This window comes from Thermobia domestica, chromosome 2, assembly GCF_964235325.1.
Source record: "Thermobia domestica chromosome 2, izTheDome1.hap1.1, whole genome shotgun sequence".
Taxonomy (NCBI): domain Eukaryota; kingdom Metazoa; phylum Arthropoda; class Insecta; order Zygentoma; family Lepismatidae; genus Thermobia; species Thermobia domestica.
The window spans coordinates 342,193,715-342,214,104 of NC_137455.1; the positions used below are offsets into that span (position 1 = coordinate 342,193,715).

At 36.2% G+C, this 20,390-nt stretch overlaps 1 protein-coding gene across 12 annotated transcripts in view; it reads right to left on the bottom strand.

Annotated features, from left to right (window-relative positions):
* Positions 1 to 20,390, bottom strand: part of bru3 (CUGBP Elav-like family member bruno 3) — a 969,861-nt gene that overhangs the window by 254,840 nt on the left and 694,631 nt on the right. For 9 of the 12 annotated variants that reach the window (XR_014130428.1, XM_081749206.1, XM_081749207.1 and 6 more), the window contains one exon: positions 15,120 to 15,248. Coding sequence is in view for 11 of the 12 variants with exons in the window: in XM_081749206.1 (XP_081605332.1) it covers positions 15,120 to 15,248 (129 nt within the window). In the remaining variant the exon portion in view is untranslated. The remainder of the gene's footprint in view (positions 1 to 15,119; positions 15,249 to 20,390) is intronic. The other 3 variants (XM_081749210.1, XM_081749211.1, XM_081749203.1) reach the window with 1 other exon arrangement.

The window sequence follows — 20,390 nt, forward strand, 5'->3', positions numbered from 1 at the left end:
TACTACTCGGCTACTTAATTTTGACAAATACTTTAGCCTGAGAAACCACACTAAGCATATAAGTGTCATTTCGATGTATGTCAAATTGTTGTAGGTCCTTTAAACTTGACAGCATTTTGGTATGCCTTTATTCTACATTTTTTTTCCAACTCAAATTCCATATTCCTGTTCTACCTACACATCCTTTTCTCCTTTCATATTTTCCGGATAATTATCAATTACGGCATGCGAGAACTCTTTGAAACAATGTAGTTAGCCAAAAATTTTGAACAACCTATATCGTATAAGCGGGGCACAAAATTTCAAAGTCAGACGCACTCGAAAATCCAAAACTGATGGTTGCCAGAATCCCTCACTTACAAATTATGAGATATCCCCCACCCCGGCCTTTGGTTTGACAAAGTAAGAGATTAAATTAGGACATAAAATTTCAAAACCAGATAATTCGATTGAGGATAATCAATTTTGAATTGGACAATTCATATCTATGACAATTAATTCCTCACTCAGGCACAATTATTTTCGTGCGAAACAGATACTGCGCAGCCCTGTTGAGTTTATGCAGAAACCATTCCTACTGAATACTGGTTGCCAGCTCTAAATTTTTAGTCCCCAATGTCGATCTGGCTACCGGATATTTTTCGCTCTGGAATAAATCGCTCTGTATGAATACCTAACATTGCAAATAAAGGTTGAATTTAAAAAGAACAGAATTTAGAAAAGTTATACTGCATTTTCTAATACTTCTGGAGTACATTAAAATGGCTGCTATAGCTTCTGTGACCATGGCGTCGTATTTGAATACTCAGTATACTCAGATTATACTGAGTATTCAAATAAAAGATTTTTCTAAGATAGAGTGAAAATTGAATCGAGTTTTCAGAAATGGTCAACTCTATAAGCACGAAATATTCGAATGCAAGATTAAAATTGACTTGTTGTTTGAATTTGTCTTGAACGTTCAGTATAAATTATAAAACCATGAAATGTTCAAAAGGTAAACTGAGAATTGAATGTGTGATAAGTAAATTTTAATCAGTCAGTTTTTAGTGCTCTATTGACATTGAACATGAGTTAGAATGTTCAATGAAGTTTCGTGTTGTTCACGAATACAAAGAATACAGTTTTATTACATTTGTCATTATGATAAATGAATAGAGAAAAGTAGACGTTATTTGAGAAAATAAATACATAAAAGCAGATCACCATGGACGTCTGAACCCATCTAAAACTTCATTACCAAACTCAAGGAAACTAAATTTGTTTGTTTACAAGCCGTTGTAGAAAGTTTTAAGGGAATAACTTTCAATATCCACAAATAGAACTTACGACTTAATGGAAGCGAATGACAAATACTTACGCTACACAGAAGATGAAGACCATTTACTTATCACAGTGATTTCCAATTCAGGTATCTCACGTAACACGTAAAGTAACGAGAAAGTTTTCAGCGAAATGCATAGCAACTTTGAATGGAGATAACGGGTTTATCGGAAACCATAAATAACGATGGAACGCAATGTTTACCTAAAAACAAACACCTTGAATCTCTATCTATCTATCCATACCTGTAGTAAAGGATGCAAGGAGGGGGAAGATTTAAGGATGAGACTGAAGGATGGGGAACGACGGGGGTACACTAAAAGAAAAACGTCCCCCCAGAAACTTGGCTTGGTCGCCAAAGGATGGAACAACAACCATTCTTTCCCCCCCCCCCTTTCTTTTCTTTTGCTTGCCACTGCACAAACTACCATAGTTTTCTCTTTTCGCCCCGTCGTTTAGATTTGGAAAGTTTCGAATAAGTTTCGAGTTTGCAAACGTGGCAGCTTCTGATTCGCTGACAGACTGTGACTTTGCTTGCTGTTAAGTTTTGCAAACAAACAAGTCAGAAGGACAGGAAAATGCAGGGAATCCATCTCCTATGTATATATTTTTTTCAAACCAAGTTTTCGGTCAATGAAAGAAAATGTAAATGTAATTTTTAGTTTATCAGAATCAAAGTTCTCAAAATTTCACGTTGATTCAGATTTTTCAAATACTTTTACAGTGGAATAATAATATGCAGTTATAATATTTGACATCGGGGGCACAGTAGGTCAGATGTCGAAAGTTAGTCTCTGATATGTTGAGTTTCTGGTTCAATCCCCGTCCACATGAGTTTTGTAGTGGACAATATCGTGTCCGTGGGTTTTATTCTCCTGTTCCCTCACACATTTTCAATTCAGCAATTTTTAAACAATCATTCGCTACCAGTAATCGTGCCGGGGGAGGACACGTTGGCTCAGTAATAGAGCGCTTACCTCTGGTGTGTGAGGTCCCTGGTTCGATCCACGGCGAAGTTTGTGGTGGTCAACATCGTGCTCGTGGGTTTTCTCAGTGTACTCCTGTTTCTTCTCATTTTCTCATTCCATCAATTCTTCCACCGTCCTTCTCTTGCTTTAATCGTCCGTCTGCCTTAGGCTAACAGGGATAATCGTGGGACGTTAAACTCAAAGATTTCATTTCATTTCTTCGTTAATCATCCATCTGATTTAGCTTAAAGGGTAGAATCATGGGACGTAAAACTAAAAAAAAATAATTTCATTTCAATATTTGAAATGCGTTTTGTATTATATTTAAAGCAATTAAGAAAATTGGTTGTTATACTGATCAAGAATCGAACTAGAAAATTTCCCTTGCATCATAGTACCAATGTAGTATAGGTACCAAATTAATCGCTCATTTAATGTCTGAAATGCTTAATGTTCGAATAATTATCAAGGTCTCTATTTGTATACCTTAGTTTCTAAATTTCTATGCAGGCATGAATCAGTTGATTACACAATCTTGTGGATAAAATTAAAATTAAAAATGAACTGTAAACACATTATTCATTAATGTCATAAATGTAAAAATGTTTTATTTTTAGCTAAAATATATAAGGAAAAAAAGAAATGCTAAATTATTACATTGCTTATAAGTTTCTTGAGGATTTTTAAGTTGTTAGCAGCGTCATCGTTTAATTCGATATACAAAAATAAAATTGCAAATGTTATTTTAAAGAGTAAATATGGTATATAACAGCAACAAGCAGGCCCGTAGGGGGTCTAGGGGGGCCGCCCCCTAAATTTTTGCTGGCCCCCTAAAATTTTCACGGTAGGCTTGCAAATGAACTATAATATGGTTGGATCGCCCCCCCTAACTTCAGCTGCCCCCCCTTACATTTTTGGGCTGGCTACCGGCTTGGTGACAAGCCCTTGCAGTTTGTTCGAATATATTATATCGGTATTTAATGGGTGGACATCCTTCAACAACATGAAGTTGGTGTACCAAGTAAATTCTCCTTCAGGAATATGAAGAAGTTGGTATATCGTTTGTACACCTTTAAAGCAAATCAATTAACCTAATTCAATTAGCCTAATTTATGTATCTTCTTACGTAACCTAATCAAACCTTCTATATAAAGACCTAGCAAAGTTAAAAAAAAATATTTTCTACGCTAAGCTAACTTAGGTAACCGAAACGAAACATTGCTATAGGAATTAAACTTTTACTCACGAACTTTCTACTGTGTATGAAACCCGTCTTTACAGCAGAGCCACAGAATTTATCTAGCATTACACAAAACTGATTTTCCTACCTGAGTTGTTTATCGTACTACAGAGCCGCATGCCCGAATTGGCAGCCGCGCGAACTATGAAATAAAACGTTAACAGTGTCTCTATTTCTATCAATAACCTTCGTAAAGTAAAATTTCTACTAGTCTTTTGCTTCTATCCTAGCAACGGAGACAATTTAAGCAGCAGAGATGGGCACCCGTACTCATTTTTGCCCTCAAGAGGGCCGCCTTCACCTTCATTTTGGTAGATGAGTGTGAGGGTGACTGAAGGTGAGTGTGATTAAGTCAATTGAGGGTGCGTGTGGCTGAGGGTGAGGGTACCAACAATATTTGAGTGTGAGTGTAGGCGAATTGATTGACTGGGTGTGAGGGAAAAAATGAAATGAAATATTTGAGTTTTACGTCCCACGGTTATGCCGGTTAGGCTAAAGGAGACGGTGATGATGAGAGCTGAATGAATTGGTGGAATGAAGAAAGTGGGAGGAAACGGGAGAACCCCGAGAAAACCCACGCACACGGTGTTTGTCCACCACAAAGAGGTGTGTGAGGGAGTCGATTGAGAGTGCGTGTGAGAGAGGGTTAGGAAAAATGTCCACCTCTGCTAAACAGATCACACTCGGTGTTTGCATTTCTCATAAAACTTTTGCTTCAATGAATGATCACATCACTAATGCCAAGAAGGCATGCAAATAGCTAGGCTTTATTCTGTGGACGTTTTCTTTCAATTTTCGACAGTCATAGTCAGTAATATTAGATAGCATCCTGTCCTTGTTAGACATATTCTAGAGCAGTAGTTACCGATTGCTCTAGGTTGCGAACCCTCTTTCTAGTTTTAAGGCAAGGTACGAACCTCACGGCTTCAAATTTTGGTATCTGCATAATAGTAGTTGAGAGGTATAGAGCAATATTAATAGCTATTAAATTACAAACTTGTATGTACGTTAATAGCATGCAACATAAAGTATATGTACACAGGGAGTTCAGGTATTATTTACTTATATATATCTTTTATAAATTATGAGCTCTAAATAAGCACTGACCTTCTAAATTGGTCCCACGACTTTTATGAGTCCGCGGAACACAAGTTGCTTTTGACTGTCCTAGAGTATAGCTTGGTTGATTTAGAATTTAGAGTCCCTTTTCATGAAAGCCCATAAGCCGAAAACTCGTATGATAGCCGTATAGCCCCGAGGAAGCTCACATTCTCTAGTATTGAAGTATTGTATGCTAAACTGTCTGCCATTTTGCTACACTACGGTGCGCGGAACATACATAACCTTGTAGGGATGTCTGTTTTAAATCAGTCTTTCTTCAGTGACAAAGTAAAGGAAATGAAAAACAATTTTCAAACTAAAGTCTTACTATATTTTAACACTTAGAATAATTATTTGACAAATTAAACGCAAACGATGTTTATGAACCACACCACACCCGTCTTCAACACAACGATTGTCTGTTACCGAATCACGATCTTCGAGGAAATCACTAGACAGAAATTCGAATTAGGTGAAATATTATTTTACGAAGTTTCGGAAGGCTTAAAGTTGCAGATTTCAACAATCGACATAGGTTGGAAATCCTGCTATCGAGAAATGCAACTTTATATACGTACACTGAATACGGTGGGTGAAGAATGGATAACAGGAGAAAGAGGAATGTCAGACGAACAAAAGCAAAAGAGAAAACAAGATATGTGTTTGTTTGTGTGTGTGTGTGTGTGCGAGAGAGAGAGAGAGTGGAAAAGATAGAGAATAGGAAAAAAACTTACTTTGTAAAGTTTAACGATAAGGAGTGCGAGTGCTTTCACAGCAGGAAAGTTGGGAAACTGACAGAATCCAAACGAGGGCACAAACAAACTAGATGGCTACCGGAGACATCTATATCACCCCTACCACACGCCATCGCAACTATCCAACCAAAGTGTTAGTCCGTCTTTCTCATGGGTTATCTTTGTCTTTTTTTTCATTTACCATCTTTTCTGGATTTTTTCATTTTTTATTTTTCCTTTACGACTACCAATCTCAACGGACAGTGGAAAGCTATAAAACTTTTGCTGTAGTGGCTTTTTTTAATCGAATTTGCAAAATTTTATAATCAAAAACTTTAACTTTTTAAATGTAGCCTAGTATTTAATTGACAACTCAACTTAGCAGTACAGACAGCAAGCTCAACAATGAGAAATGGTATACCATTCACTCGCCAACGTTGGACCTACACTCTAATTGCTACTTTACCGAATATTCACTTTCCAACTCGACTACCAACATAACGTGCTCTACGCTGGAATTGCTACTTTACCGAGTATTCACTTACCAACTCGACTGCCAACATAACGTGCTCTACACTGGAATTGCTACTTTACTGAGTATTCACTTTCCAACTCGACTATCAACATAACGCACACTACGCTGGAATTGCTACTTTACCGAGTATTCACTTTCCAACTCGACTACCAACATAACACGCTCTACGCTGGAATTGCTACTTTACCAAGCATTTGTTTAAGCTTGAATTGTTACTTCGCCGAGCATCTTACCAACTCGATTGCCAAGATCGCATTTTACGAATTCGATTGCATCTTATGAACTTTGGATAAACGACTGCAAATTGTATTGTTGTCCAACACACTTAGCACTTTGAGACACAGGGTTGCTTTTTACTAGTCGAGTTAGGCATATTTTAAATGACTTTTGGCATGAATTCAATGACTAGAGATAAAAGCACTTGCTATGGTTGTATTCTGAAAAAAGTATGTTTTCCAACTAATATCTTAACAAATAAGAAATATATCTGAACAATAATATTGTAATTTTGCCTGTGTCCAGCGGTTTCAATGTATTAAATTACTTTGGGACACACGTAATTTTTAAACTAAACTCTCAAATTCAAACCCTGGTGACCAATACTTAATGCAGAATCTATTAAGTTTACTGCTGGGAGGGTGGGGTTATTTCCAATTAATTAATGCAGTAATATCCATTTATACGTAAAGATTTACAATAGTTTGTCAAAATAATAAAGAAGTCCCCTTTCCTTTCTTTGCTTTAAATGATTCTCTAAGACATTCTCGACCATTAGTTTTCTGGCGTATCCTCAAATAATTGCGTACAGTTTAATAACATAGTGCAAACTGATGTCTCATGAAAGTGATTTCTCATATAAAAAAAACATACATAATCTTTTATTATACTGAAAAAGAGAACGGGCTTTCCTGATGAAATATCTTGCAATCAGGGATGCCACATTTTCACCAGAAAATTTGCAGTAATTTCTTCATGTAAAAGCAGACACACTAACTGAATAAATGACGGGGAAAATTTTGTTTTTCTCATACAAGATTCAGTAAGAGATGCGCAGAGCTTCGGTTGCGGAGATTCACTTGTTTTGTTCAAACGGTATCTTAGAACAGTGCCTATAACCACTATATGTAAGACAAAAATATGTAATTATTCATCATTGTAAGAAACGATTAATCCAGAAGAAATGACAAGCATTTTTTTTGGAAGTTATTTTCTTTGGTATAACTTAATACACATTCAATTACTAGCAGGGGTGGATCCAAGGGGGGACGATTGAGGCGGTCATCCTTCCAGAAGAGGAAACTTTCTTATTTTGTATATAAATAAAACCCATCACAGAGTTTGGAGCTCTTAAAAGTAGCTCTAAGTAGCAGTATTACAACCCGCCCCCCAGAAGTCCGTCGTAGATCCGCCCCTGATTACTAGAAATATGTTAACAATTCCAAATAGTATTTACCTAATGCTGAATAATTGTGTTAATTTACTGAAATATCACCTAAAATATCCGTTTTGGTGTAATCTCTCTGTGAAACCACCTGATTGTTTAAGAATGTAGGCTGGAGTAGGGTAGATTAGGTTAGATTAGGATAGATTAGGTTAGTTAAATAGGTTTGAACGTACGCTAGAGTACAGTAGGATAGGTTACATTAGGTTAGTAGATGAAATTAGTAGAACAAATTAGGTTCGTGCTTGTATGTTGCATTTGAAGTACTTTAATTAGGGTTTAGCAATGATACGAGTTCCTATAGCATTTGTAATGATGTTAGACAAGTAACACTACATTTACAAACATAAAATACAGCCAAGCACACGTACGAGCAAACCATTCATTTCTTCCCGGTAAATTTTCAAAATTTTGCTAGAAACGGACAACCAACCAACTATGGAACTTAATGTGTTTCATGTTCCATAATCATACCTTTAAGGTTAAAGAAAAAGGATGATACAATGAATAATCACGAAATAATCAGTGGAATGAAAACGTAGGAGGAAAGGTGAGATTACAGAGAAAATCCCTGACATGATGTTGTCCACGAAGAACTAACACGGCTTGGGATCGAACTAGGAACCTATCGCAACAGAAATGAGCACACAAAGGGCCTACTTCCCAATATTAGTATGTCCGCTCCCTTGCTCGCTCTAGCGTCGTCACTGAACGTTCATTCTATCTAAATCAATGTAAAAAAAAAGAAGCGTTTTTTACAACATTGAAGAGCAGTTGCATAATCTTATTCTTAGTAGTCAAGAATTTTAAATAGAAAAAATGGGAAAGTATGGCGTAATATACTAATATCACCTCTGGCACGTTCTATACTGTATTATTAAGCCTTAAACATAATTTATTTCCTGAAAGAAATAAGTAATTTAGATAATAGCTCCTCATTAATAACAGTAATACCTTATAATGCTACAACACTCTAGAAGTTTCGACAAGGAAAGTTTACGAGCGTGCCGTAAAAATCAATGTAATATAAGATTGCAACACATATAATACCTGTAGCATTATACTACATAGTTAAAAGAGCTCCGCCCTGACTAAGCAAAAGGCAGACATAGATTTAATTTCTGCTGAGGTAAACGCTGTACGAATCTACGTCGAACTGTATGTAAATTTCTCATATAACATAGATTCTTTAAAAAAAAAAAAAAAAAAAAAAATTCTTAACTACATGTTATTTGACACAAATGATCTTGAAGAAAATGCTTCTCATCTCAAAAAGAAGGGTAGTTTACTGCAGAGTGAAAACCAAATATTGCTATTTTATTAAAAACAAATTTAACTTTTTTATATTTCATAAATCATTTTATTAATAATTCTATAAATGGCAAAAGTAATTTTTTTAGAGACAAATCGAAACTGGCTTGTTTATTCTTCGTTGTAAGTTCTTGGACAATATTCTCAAAATCGATTGACAAGGTACATTCACGAAGTGTTCCCTCGGAATTCGTGTAAAATTTATTCAAATGCAAAATTTCCGCGGCTCAATGTGTATTGTACTAATTTTTGCGGCCCATACCGGAAATTTGCATATTTATGGGTCTTCATATACCTAGAATTCAATCATACACTAAATAACGTTCGGACGCTTTTTTAAATTTTTAGTTTCTTTAGATGCAACTGGACTTGAATGTGAGCATATACAAAAACAAATTGGATCAAGTTCTGCTTCTTTGCCACATATTACCCACCCCGGCCACTATCTTGGATTCAACTTTCGGTTTTTTCAAATGGGAATAGGTGCAAGTGATACTTCAAATTTATGTACATTTATATCGGATATTCATTGGAGTAGTGATTTTTACCGTAGCTTGTCAAGCACTTCACGAATAATGAACCAGATAGAAAGTCGTGCAGGGTGCAGGGTCTCGTGTGTGTACATGTATCTTTTATGAAATTTATCGTTGACGAAATATTCTCTGAATGGTACATACATACATACACACAGATGTCAATACGGAAATGGTAGATATTCACCCAAATATAGTCGTATCTACATTTACATTAGGCATTTTGACTGTACTACAATACTTGTTATAGAATAACATGGAAGTAATAACAATTACTCACAGAAATGTAATAAGATTATGACACCAATATTGTAAAGAGTTTGTTGTAAAGAAAAACCGAGAGTTTAATCCAATATGATGGATTCAAGATGGCAGCCGGGGTGGGTAACATGTGTCAAAGAAGCAGTACTTGACCCAATTTGTTTTGCGTATGCCCACATTCAAGTCCAGTTACATCTAAAGAAACTAAAAGCAATTTTGTATCCGTGCCTTATAGTAGTGCATGAATTACGGATATATGAAGGCACATAAATATGGAAATTACCGGTATGGGCTGCTAAAATTAGTACAATACACACTGGGTCGGGCAGAACTTTACATTTGAATAAATTTTACACGAATCCCGAGGGGACACTTCGCGAATGTACCTTCTCAGACAATTTTATTCATGGGATCACAATAGATAGCTGAGTGGTAGAGCGTTCATGTCTGATGCGTATAAGCTCTGGTTCGATCCCAGATCGCGCCAAGTGGACTTTGTGGTAGATGTTCGTGGGTTTTCTCGGGGATCTCCCGTTTCCTCCCACTTTATTCATTCCACCATTGCATTCATTTCTCATCATCACTGTCCCCTTTTGCCTAACCAGCATAATCGTGACACTTAAAACTGAATGATTTCATTTCATTTCAATTTGCTTTATACGCATATTTCATGAATAAACGTTTCATTAACAATCCTACGATATGGCTTAACTCGTTTCTCCTTAAAAAAAAAAAAAAAAAAAAAAAAAAAAATCTACAAGAAGTAACTAAGTCTCGAGGCAAATTTTCTTTGGACGAAGTTTTCCCAAAACGCATTATAATTTTATCTATATAATATAAAAATGAAAGTCACTATGCTTACAACTTAATAACTCTTGATCCACCCGACCGATCTCTTTAAAATTTTCAACATAGATGAGGTTCAGGCCTGAGAGTGATATTATCACTTCACTTTGACGGTATGAAAGGCGGAGGGGAGATACATAAAAATAAATAAAACTTAATAACTCTCGAACCACGAGACTCATCTCGATCAAATTTGCCACATAGATGAGGTTCGAGCCTGGGATGGTATTTATCATTTCATTTTGGCGGTGTAACTTAGAGGAGGGGGATATATTTAAAAAATGATCGAAAACAACCGAAGTTAGTGTCGAATCCACAGTTTTCGGGGATTCTGAGATAAACAGTGATACTCCCGATGCCATTTAAACCCAAATTCAGCCCCGCACCTTGGTGGAGGGCGGAGATGTATAAAAATGATCAAAAAATGACCGCTATTAGTATCGAATCTATAGTTTTCATGGTCGCTGAGACGAACAGTGACATTTCCGATGTCGTTTAAATCCAAATTCACGTCTTTATGTCCAAAATGAAACGTATTCTTGGCTTGTGAAGAACGGGTGTTCTGCTAGTAATCCATAAATGAATGATATGATTTGGTGTAAGAAATGGAAGCAAGAAAGTTTAGGGCAGTGGTCCTTGCCTTCTAATTGTGGATTTTTACCTGGGTTTTTATGTTCTTTTCCACTCGTCTTCGTACCACCAATTCTGCTATTACTGAGCATCATTGTATATTTAAACAACTGAAATGAAATCTTTCAAGTTAATGTCTCACGTGTATGCCCTTTAGGCTAAGGGAGACGGGTGATTAAGGCAAATGAATGATGAGGGACGAATTGGTGGAATGAGAATGTGGAAAATAAAGGAGTATCCCGAGAAAACTCACGGGCACAATATTGTTCACCACAAACTCACTTGGCCAGAGATCGAACCAAGGACCCCATGCACCAGAGAGAAGCGCTGTACAACTGAGCCGCCATGTCTACCATTGTATATTAAGTAAACAGGAAACGCGTTGAAGTTTCCAATTCGATTTGTAGTGATCGAAAAGATAAACATGCTTTAGTAGAGTTATATTGCATATTTCTATCTGGAAGGCAAAACATTGAGTAATACAGTTCTCAGATTAATCAGTACCACACAATTGTAAATTTTTAAAATTTTACGTCAATAATTCGCTGCTGAAATACAATTAAAAATCAGATTCAAGAGCAAATTGTATTGTAGCGCAGTCAGGAATTTCGTTTAATACCCATTTAAGCTGTTGAAATCGGTTTGGGTTTGTTGTTTTTGTTTTACAGACTACCACGTTGAAATTAATTATTTATACATTATTGATTTAGGATTTATCGTTTCCCCCTGAGGTAAGGTAGAACAAAACAATTAATGGAAAAAATAGTAAAATAAAAGTTTTAAACGACAGAAATTCCTGCCAAGTTGTGTCAATAAAATGGTTTAGTTAATTTTTCAATCAAATATTTTATAGAAAGTTGAGCATACTTTAATTTCATATTACGTTACAGCTCTTTATATATACCGCGTCCCTTTACGAGCTCTTATGTTATGTGCTCCCTCATACTTCCCAAAGAAAAGCAAATACTTTCAAACTTACCTGGTAGTTTTGACACCAATCACCTTAGAAATAACTACCTGTCTGGGACTTAACGGTTTTGATTGGAAATTGCTATTGTTCTATAAATTAACACTTAAAATTTTTAACCTCTGATATTTTTTTTTTAAATGAAATATTTTAAGTTTTACGTCCCGTGGTTGTGCCCACTAGGCTAAAGGAGACGGTGATGCTGAGAAATGAATGAAATGGTGGAATGAAGAAAGTCGGATGAAACGGGAGAAAAGCTACGCACACAGTGTTTGTCCACCACAAAGTTCACTTGGCGCGAGTTGGGATCGAACAAAGGACCCCATGCACCAGAGGTGAACGCTCTACCACTGAGCCACCGAGATCTCCTGATCAAACTGTTTTATCTATTTTCCTCCTGTCCCCCCAAAATTTCAATCACTTGAGCATTAAGCTATTATCAAATGTTCTTTTTCGTAAATAAGTTTTAGATTTTACACTATCTATAGTTTAAGGTTGCTTTAGTAATTATTCTTAATTGTGATCCAATTTAGAAGCAGTGTTTGTAGTTTGAAGTAAATTTCCCTAATCTAGGGAATTTCGTAGGTAAATTTAAGAAAAAGGGATTTTTCGATAAAACAGGAAAATTCAGGGAAAATCTCACACTGACTGATGGACCTATATAAAAGCCTTTTTTTTAATCTTCAGAAATAAACCAATGTACTAGCAATAGTGTGTGAGTTTGGTTGAGTGTATTTCTGTGTACTTTTTGGAAAAAATGAAAAAATAAAAAAAATGGAAGCAAATAATCAATGTGATTGACACATTCTTTAATATAAGTAGTCATATCACATACATTCTGTCATAGGAATTAGAGGACTCGACATCCAAGGGAAAATTTGGTAAGAAAAGGGAAAATTTTATGTCAGTTGAGGGAAATTTTTCTCAGGAAATCTACGAACACTGTTTAGAAACAAACCTTTGTGTAAACAGATGCAGCTTTCAAAGTCAGAACGTCTTTTATCGTTGGAATATTAATTAATTGACGTGAGCAAATGAATATCAATGTAAGCAATTCCTAATTATTAATTTCCTGTAAAACGGTTTTTCTAATAATAAATCTCCATCCATACATTGCTCTAGATGGCTAGTGTTTAGTTTTCAAAATAATCTTTAGAGCTGTCAGAAAAAGATACTAGCCACCCTACTATTAATTGGTTCGAAGTTCAACAACTCTTAATACCAAGCTTACATGAAATTTGGATCTTTAAAAAGAGATGATTGGAAGCCGAACTAAATTAGCTATTATATACTCGGGTTTCCTGTATGTTAACGTATAGCCACGGGGGAAGCTAATGTGGAGGTTCTATTTGGTATCTTACAAGGTAAATGGGCTAAAGACTATTTTCGGGCAGAACATGCAGACAGAACAACATAAGAATAAAATTTCTCTCATTGCTGCTGGTTTAGTTACTAAAGCACGTGTCTTTAGTGTACATGGCCCCGGGTTCAATTCCTGGTGAAAGAACACTGGACACTTGGAAGCATTATGTGGGTTCGGATTCCACCTTAAGCCGCAGACCCACGTCTCTTAAAATGGAGGCGAACGCTCAAGTGGAACGAGCGAAACAAATAAGAAGTAATTTTAATCTCTACCGCAACAGAGCATCAAGGAAGAAAGAAGGCAATACTTTTAAGGGAAAAAAAAAAAAAAAACATTAGTCTTTACTTATAACACAATCCATTGCTCTATAAGAGAAGTTCCCAACTACATTTAGCTGGCGACCCTCTTCGTTAACCCTGTATACTTTACATTATCTACTTCACGCTCGTTGGTTACACATGACTTTTCTCTCACCCCTTCTGCGATTTCAGATGCGGCACTGAATTTTTAACTCTTTAATAATAATAATAGTAATAATAATAATAATAATAATAATAATAATAATAATAATAATAATAATAATAATAATAATAATAATAATAATAATAACCTTATTCTCACAAATTTATATTTATTTCCAGCAAGATTTCTGTATATCATTGTAGTGCAGTATTATTTTTTGTATATGGTCATTACAAAATTGTACAACTAAGTTGTAAATAGTCATTACAGATGGAGTTTTGTTAATAATTTGACAGTTTACTTCTGTCAGTATTTTGCGCCTCTTTACTCGCTCTTCACACACCACAGGTTGAAAACCATTGCTCTATGAAATGTAGATTTTATCTATGATTTACCTTTGTGAAATGAGTGTGTTTTCTAGTATGTTCTGAAACAAAAGCAAAGTATATTTCATACCATTCAATTTTCACTACAATAATAATGATATTTGAAGAAATTTGCTGGAATAAGTTCTATCAGTAGTGGATCTCTGCCGTGTCGCGACAAAACGCTGTAACTTGAGTTACATTGTTTTGTCGCTATAAGCATTTTTGAATTTCCCCCACCGATACTTATGTTCACCAGGTCCAGCATTGAGCTGAGTCAAATACTTTTGAAAATATACCAAAGAGAATTTCGATGTAAGTAGGAAATTAGCCGGTCTGTAGCGACTTTACGGCTCTTTTTCTCAAAACTGCTCCGCCAAAGTTACAGCGTTTTGTCGCGACAGGGCAGATCTAAAAGGCAGAAACTGCGGAAGGAAGGGGGGGGGGGGGTTTAGCCAGAAACCGAACTATGATAGGTATATCATGAGTCTACTATAAACTTTCAAAAATATATAAATAGTAGTTCAAATTATTTTTGTCACTCCAAAGCTATCCCCCATCTCTGGGCTAGATCCATTACTGCTTTAAATAAACCACACACAATAGTTCTAGAGACCGGCAGAGTAAGGTAACAAATGTAGGGGGTGGTCTTTGAATATGTTCCCTACAGAAGTAAAAGTGCGGGAGAACGCGGGGGGACGCCGTCCTCTCACCTCCAAAAAATATGTACTGCGTCCCCCAGTTCCTAAAAAATTACAATGGGCAAAGATAGGCACGGCGTGACGTCATGCCGCTATCTACCGCCCCCCTAGCTTTTCAAACCCACTTTTACCCCTGGTTCCCTATTCTGTACATTGAACAGAGAAGTTCGAAACTCATTTGCAATAGGTTTCTTCGACATAGTGTGGTAAAAATTCTTGAACAAAAAAAAAAAAAAAAAAAAAAAAAAAAAAAAAAAAAAAATTTACATTACAACAACAGTGCTTTCAACGTAGTAGATAGTGAAGCGAATGTTAAAAGATAAAGTTGATAGTCCTACCTTTGCTGGTACCGTCGGGACCTCTAAGAATTGTACACTCCTCTATTGTTCCAAAGGGGGCAAATAACTGGCGAACATCTTCTTCTGTCTGTTGTTTGCTAAGCATTCCCACGAAAAGCTTTCTGTCTTCTGGACGAAACATACATGCAAAACAGAAAGAGGGGTAAACGCATTAGAAACTTGATAAAATTAAGAATTAGTTGTCTAGAACTAATCAATTACAATACTAGAATATAAAAAAAGCTAGTTGTGTTTGAAGGTTAAGAAAAGAAAACAAACAAACAAAACAAAAACGTACAAACAACATTTAAAATATACAGCAGTCATTTCGAACTGGCAGATGTGTGAAGTAGGAGCACGATTTTATGATCAGAGCCACGACAGAGGGGCGGGGCGGGGCGGGGACGAGGTTGGGAAATGGGATTAAAATAAGTGTTGCCAGTGTAAGATTAGCGACGAGTACACGAGTAATGTATATGCAAAACCATCGACTGCATCTTATATGCCTGTTACCACTGCTTTGTATTAATGCTAATTTCGTGTCTATTCCTTGTTTTCTCTGTTTGCTTCACTGAGAATGGGATCAGAATATTGTGACGTCACAGAAGATAGACTTGGAATTGAATTATATGTAGTCCTGTTCAAAAATTCCTGGCATGGGGATACGGTGTCTCAGTGGTAGAGCTCTCATCTGAGGTGCTTGGGGTCCCTCGTTCGAGCCCACCCCGCGCTAAGTGAAGTTTGTGATAGACAAACATTTTGTGCGTGGGTTTTATCGCGGTTCTCCCATTTTTCTCACTTTTAATCATTCCATAATTATCATCCATCTTATCAACACCGTCTCCCTTGGCTTTGGTACGTAACGTGGGACGTTAAACTTTAAAAAAAAAATTCTGACCACCACCTGCTTTAAAATTGTTATCCCACAAACGTGGTGGCAAATTTCAATACTATGGCTTTAAATAGATTATAATTAGTCAATATCAAGATACACATTCCTTTAAGCAAACCAATTCTATGTATAGAAACATAGGGCTTTTTAAATTACAAATAGGATATTTTAAAATGTTTCATATTCTACAGCTAGTGTAGAAGAACTGTTGGAGGGAGTATCGAGCGATCTAAGATATTAGGATGTTATTCGCGACACCATACTACTATGGATTCGGGTTCAAGTCCAACTTGAGCATGGGCGTTTCTAAACTGTCCTGCATGTTTGTGTGTGAAGTGTACTTGTTGTTCAGGGAGTGATAAGGCAATTAAAAAGGGAAAACATACAAGAAGCTTCAAATATATATATATATTTTTTGATAGTTACAGTTGTCGCTTCACAATCGAGTGAATTCGGATTTGAATCCTGCAGCTGATCTTTCTGATTTACGTATTTTTAGAAGAATTATGCTCAGCTCCACTGGCTGAAAGCTGGAATGGTGTGGTATCTAAATATAGACTCCATCGATTTGCATAAAATTCGTTGTTGGATTTTTAATGGGGGGGGGGGGGGGAAGCGATGTGCTCTCAGGTACAGCTGGGACTTTCTTCATAAATTAATAAATTTACACTTTTTTTTTTAGTGAATTATAGGTTACCTACGTAAAATGGCGTTCAACTAACACATTTCGTTAGAATTCAAATAATCTCTCCAGTGTGAAAGCTTTATTATACAGTTAAGATTATTTTTGTTTTATTAGACTAAAAATCTGTAATTTTTCTCCAACATTATACCGTAAATTTAATAGAAGTAGGGCATATGGAATATCAATACTCCCAGTATCTTATTGTAAAATTAACAGAAGAATGTCTTGATATGCTACTATACGACTATCAATTAATAAACATAAATATTACGATTACATTTACTATTACATTACCTTGAATTTGGCTGATACATTTTTATCATCTACGGAAATATAGTGATTTCTGTATACCATCAATTTGAAGGCCAGCACTTACCTTAAAGTATTCATAGAGGCAATTTAATCATGCATGGTAGATTACGCGTAGTTTACGATGTTTACGCATCGTAGAATTAAAAGAATATAATTAGTTCTAAGTCGTAAATTTCACATTAATAACATTATAGCCCAAACTGTTATTAATTGGAGAGCAGAAAACGATCTGTGATTTCTCTTGACAGCTGCTGGCAAATGTTTGAAACTGAACATTCAATCTTCACACAAGTTTATAATTGGAAGGGGGATATATGTATAAAAGACCTAATTCTCTAAGTATTATTAGCCTTCTAATTTTGGGGGGCTAATATAAAATTCTGGTACTAACCGTCGGAGTTTTCTACCAAGTTTACATAGGTTTTCAAGTATGGACTAGTCTCTACTAATTCCCTCAAACGAAGGCAGACAACAAACTTTTAACTATTGACACGAAATCAAATTTGTATAGGAGACCCGGGTTCGATTCCCGGTGGGAGCTCATGTGGTTCGGATTCCACGTTAATCAGTAGGTCCACGTCTCATATAGCCTCGCTGCTGAAAGGGACGCTAAACTCAAAAGCCCATCCAGTTCAAATTAAAATTATCATCGCTCAAAAATCACACAGAGCATGTAAAAAAATATAATATTCAATATTTTTACAGTAATTCTTATTTAAGTTCTAATCGTACAACTAAAAGAAAGTTACCATGAAATTACGGCAAAAGCAGTGCCATTTAATTTTATGGGCTTATATCGTAAATTTTTACAGCAGTATCTATCATTCTTTAAACATTACTAGCCCGTCAAAGAGGTATACTCTTTCTTGGTGTATATTTATCAGATAAACGTATAATTTTGGGTGATTCTCTCATATCGGTTTTTACCAATGCGAGTAACATTAAATTTTATTATACAATTTACAGCGTCAGTAAAGGTGTCCTGGTGTTTACTTACAGTAAGTATATACCTGTTAATTGCCAACAAGAATAATCGCTTATCTGATAAATATGATAGCGTCTTATTGAATGGCTTAGTACAACCGGAACACACCAGATTGTCGTACCCGAAAATATTTGTCAGACAATGAAGAATCCCAGTACGAGACCATACAGAGCCTTCTAAATTTATAAGGCGAGTTCCGGTAAATATGTTTGCCCAATTTGGCATGACAGACCCGGGTTTGTTTCCTTGTGTAGTTCGGATCCCATGTTAAACCGTAGGTCCACGTCTCATATAGCTTCGCTGCTGAACGAGACGTTAAACTCACCAAATCAAATCAAACCAAATCAAAATATTTCTCCAACTGATACTGGTCTTATTAATATCTAACAAAGCTGTAAAGACTATTACCAATGAATATTACACTATATAGAAAATTCTTTATTTATATATTTACTTGTCGAATATTGTTGGAAATAGGTGGAAACCATTATGAATTTTTGCATTTTTATTCCAATAAAAGCACAGTAGGAGAATGAGTGCAGAATTTGTCTGTTCGGAAACGTTCAACGATCCCCCTTGCAATTTCTCAGCTGTACCGTGTTCCCTAATTAACGGCGGTAGGGACAACTCTCCCTTCTTCCTTTAGTAACTAACGTTCTCGTTTTAATCTGTCCCCAGCACCCAATCTGAAACCATCGATAACACCGCCTTGACTCTGTCCCTCAGCAGATTCGGTCTGTGTTTTCTCTTTACAGACTTTGTATTAGAGTTACATGTTAGTCGCATGAGTTCGTTTGATATCCCTGGTAATTATAGTTGGGACATTGGGGTTTCAAACAAATCATTCATCTCGGAAAGACTTACTAAACTTTACAAGACAGGATAATTACATATAAGTAATAAACTAACTAACTTACTTTAAATGTCTTATGTTCGTCCTGAAGTTCGATGAAACCTTGTCGTAGGATCTTTGGTGCATTTAAATGATGACTCGATTCATATTAACAAAAGAATTAATGAACAATCTATTTAAGAAAAAAATAAAGAGAGGCAAAAGATAAGAGGGGCTGAACATGGTTATCTCGCCGAGAATTGTCTGATTGGAGTTTTCAGCACCGAGGCTATGTGAGGCAGAATCCAGTTCTTCTTTAAAATATGATTCGTAGAGCCACTAGTATCGCCATCGGGATTGAACCACAATCACGCATACAAAAAACATGCCCCTTATCAACTTGGTTACAAAGTACAAGATGGGGTTGGTATTAAAATATTGTATCATGTTAGACCTATCTATGTTTTACATTGCGAACCCTAAGGAAGTAGGTTAATATTACTGCGGACAAACGAAAATTGACATACAGTCACGTTTTATATTTAAGAAAGGAGTTCACTTTATCATTGTTAGGGCCATCAAATCTAGGAGGCTCAGGTGGGCAGGTCATATAGCCAGATTTGAAATAAAAAGAGTAGGAAAACTTTCAAAGTTAGGGTCGTCAAGTCTAGGCTGATCAGATAGGCTGGACATGTGGCCAGAATGGAAGAAAGTAGTAACGCTTTCAAACGTTTAACTGGAAATCCAATCCGAAAACGACCATTAGGAAGAGCTAGGCGCAGATGGGAGAACAATATTAAGATGGATCTCGCAGAAGTAGATAAAAAGTAGAAACTGGATCCAGTTGGCTAAGGATAGAAGTCAATGAAGCTTTGTGAACACGGTATTGAACCTTCGGGTTCCATAGACCATAGAGTTAATTAGTTAGCTTGATTACCAAAAATCTCTTTATATATTTATTTAGCCTGTCAATTTGTCTGTCCAGGAGAGACAACATCTCAACAATTACTTGATGTATGGCCACCAATTTTGGCCAAAATGTACAGGGCCAAAATTTACAGTGTTTCAGAAATCGAGTTCGTTTAAGGACATGATTCATCCAGTTTATCCCAAGATCTGGACAATCAAAAATCGGTTTCCCATGTATTCCTATGGGGAGTAATTATGGCTATAATCCTTGCTTAGTAGACTATCCGCAGTGCTGTAAAGGTTAGCGGGTTTGTATAATGCTCAGGATGGAAAATACTAGTATGACCATGGAATACAACTCTAAAATGAAGCTAAATTAGTGTTTTTTTTTTATAGTTTAACGCCCCACGTTTATGCCAAAAGTATAAGGGAGATGGTGGGGAGATGGATCATAATCGTGGAATGCCGAAGTGGGATGCAACGTGAGATCTCCGAGAAAATTCACGCACACGGCGTTTTTCCACCATAAAGCCCACTTGATGGGAACTTGGGATCGAAGCACAGACCAGAGATGAACGTTCTACTACTGAGCTCCCGTAGCCCCATATGAAACTAAATAACTTTCTACCCTTCAAACCTAAAGACTACCAAATATT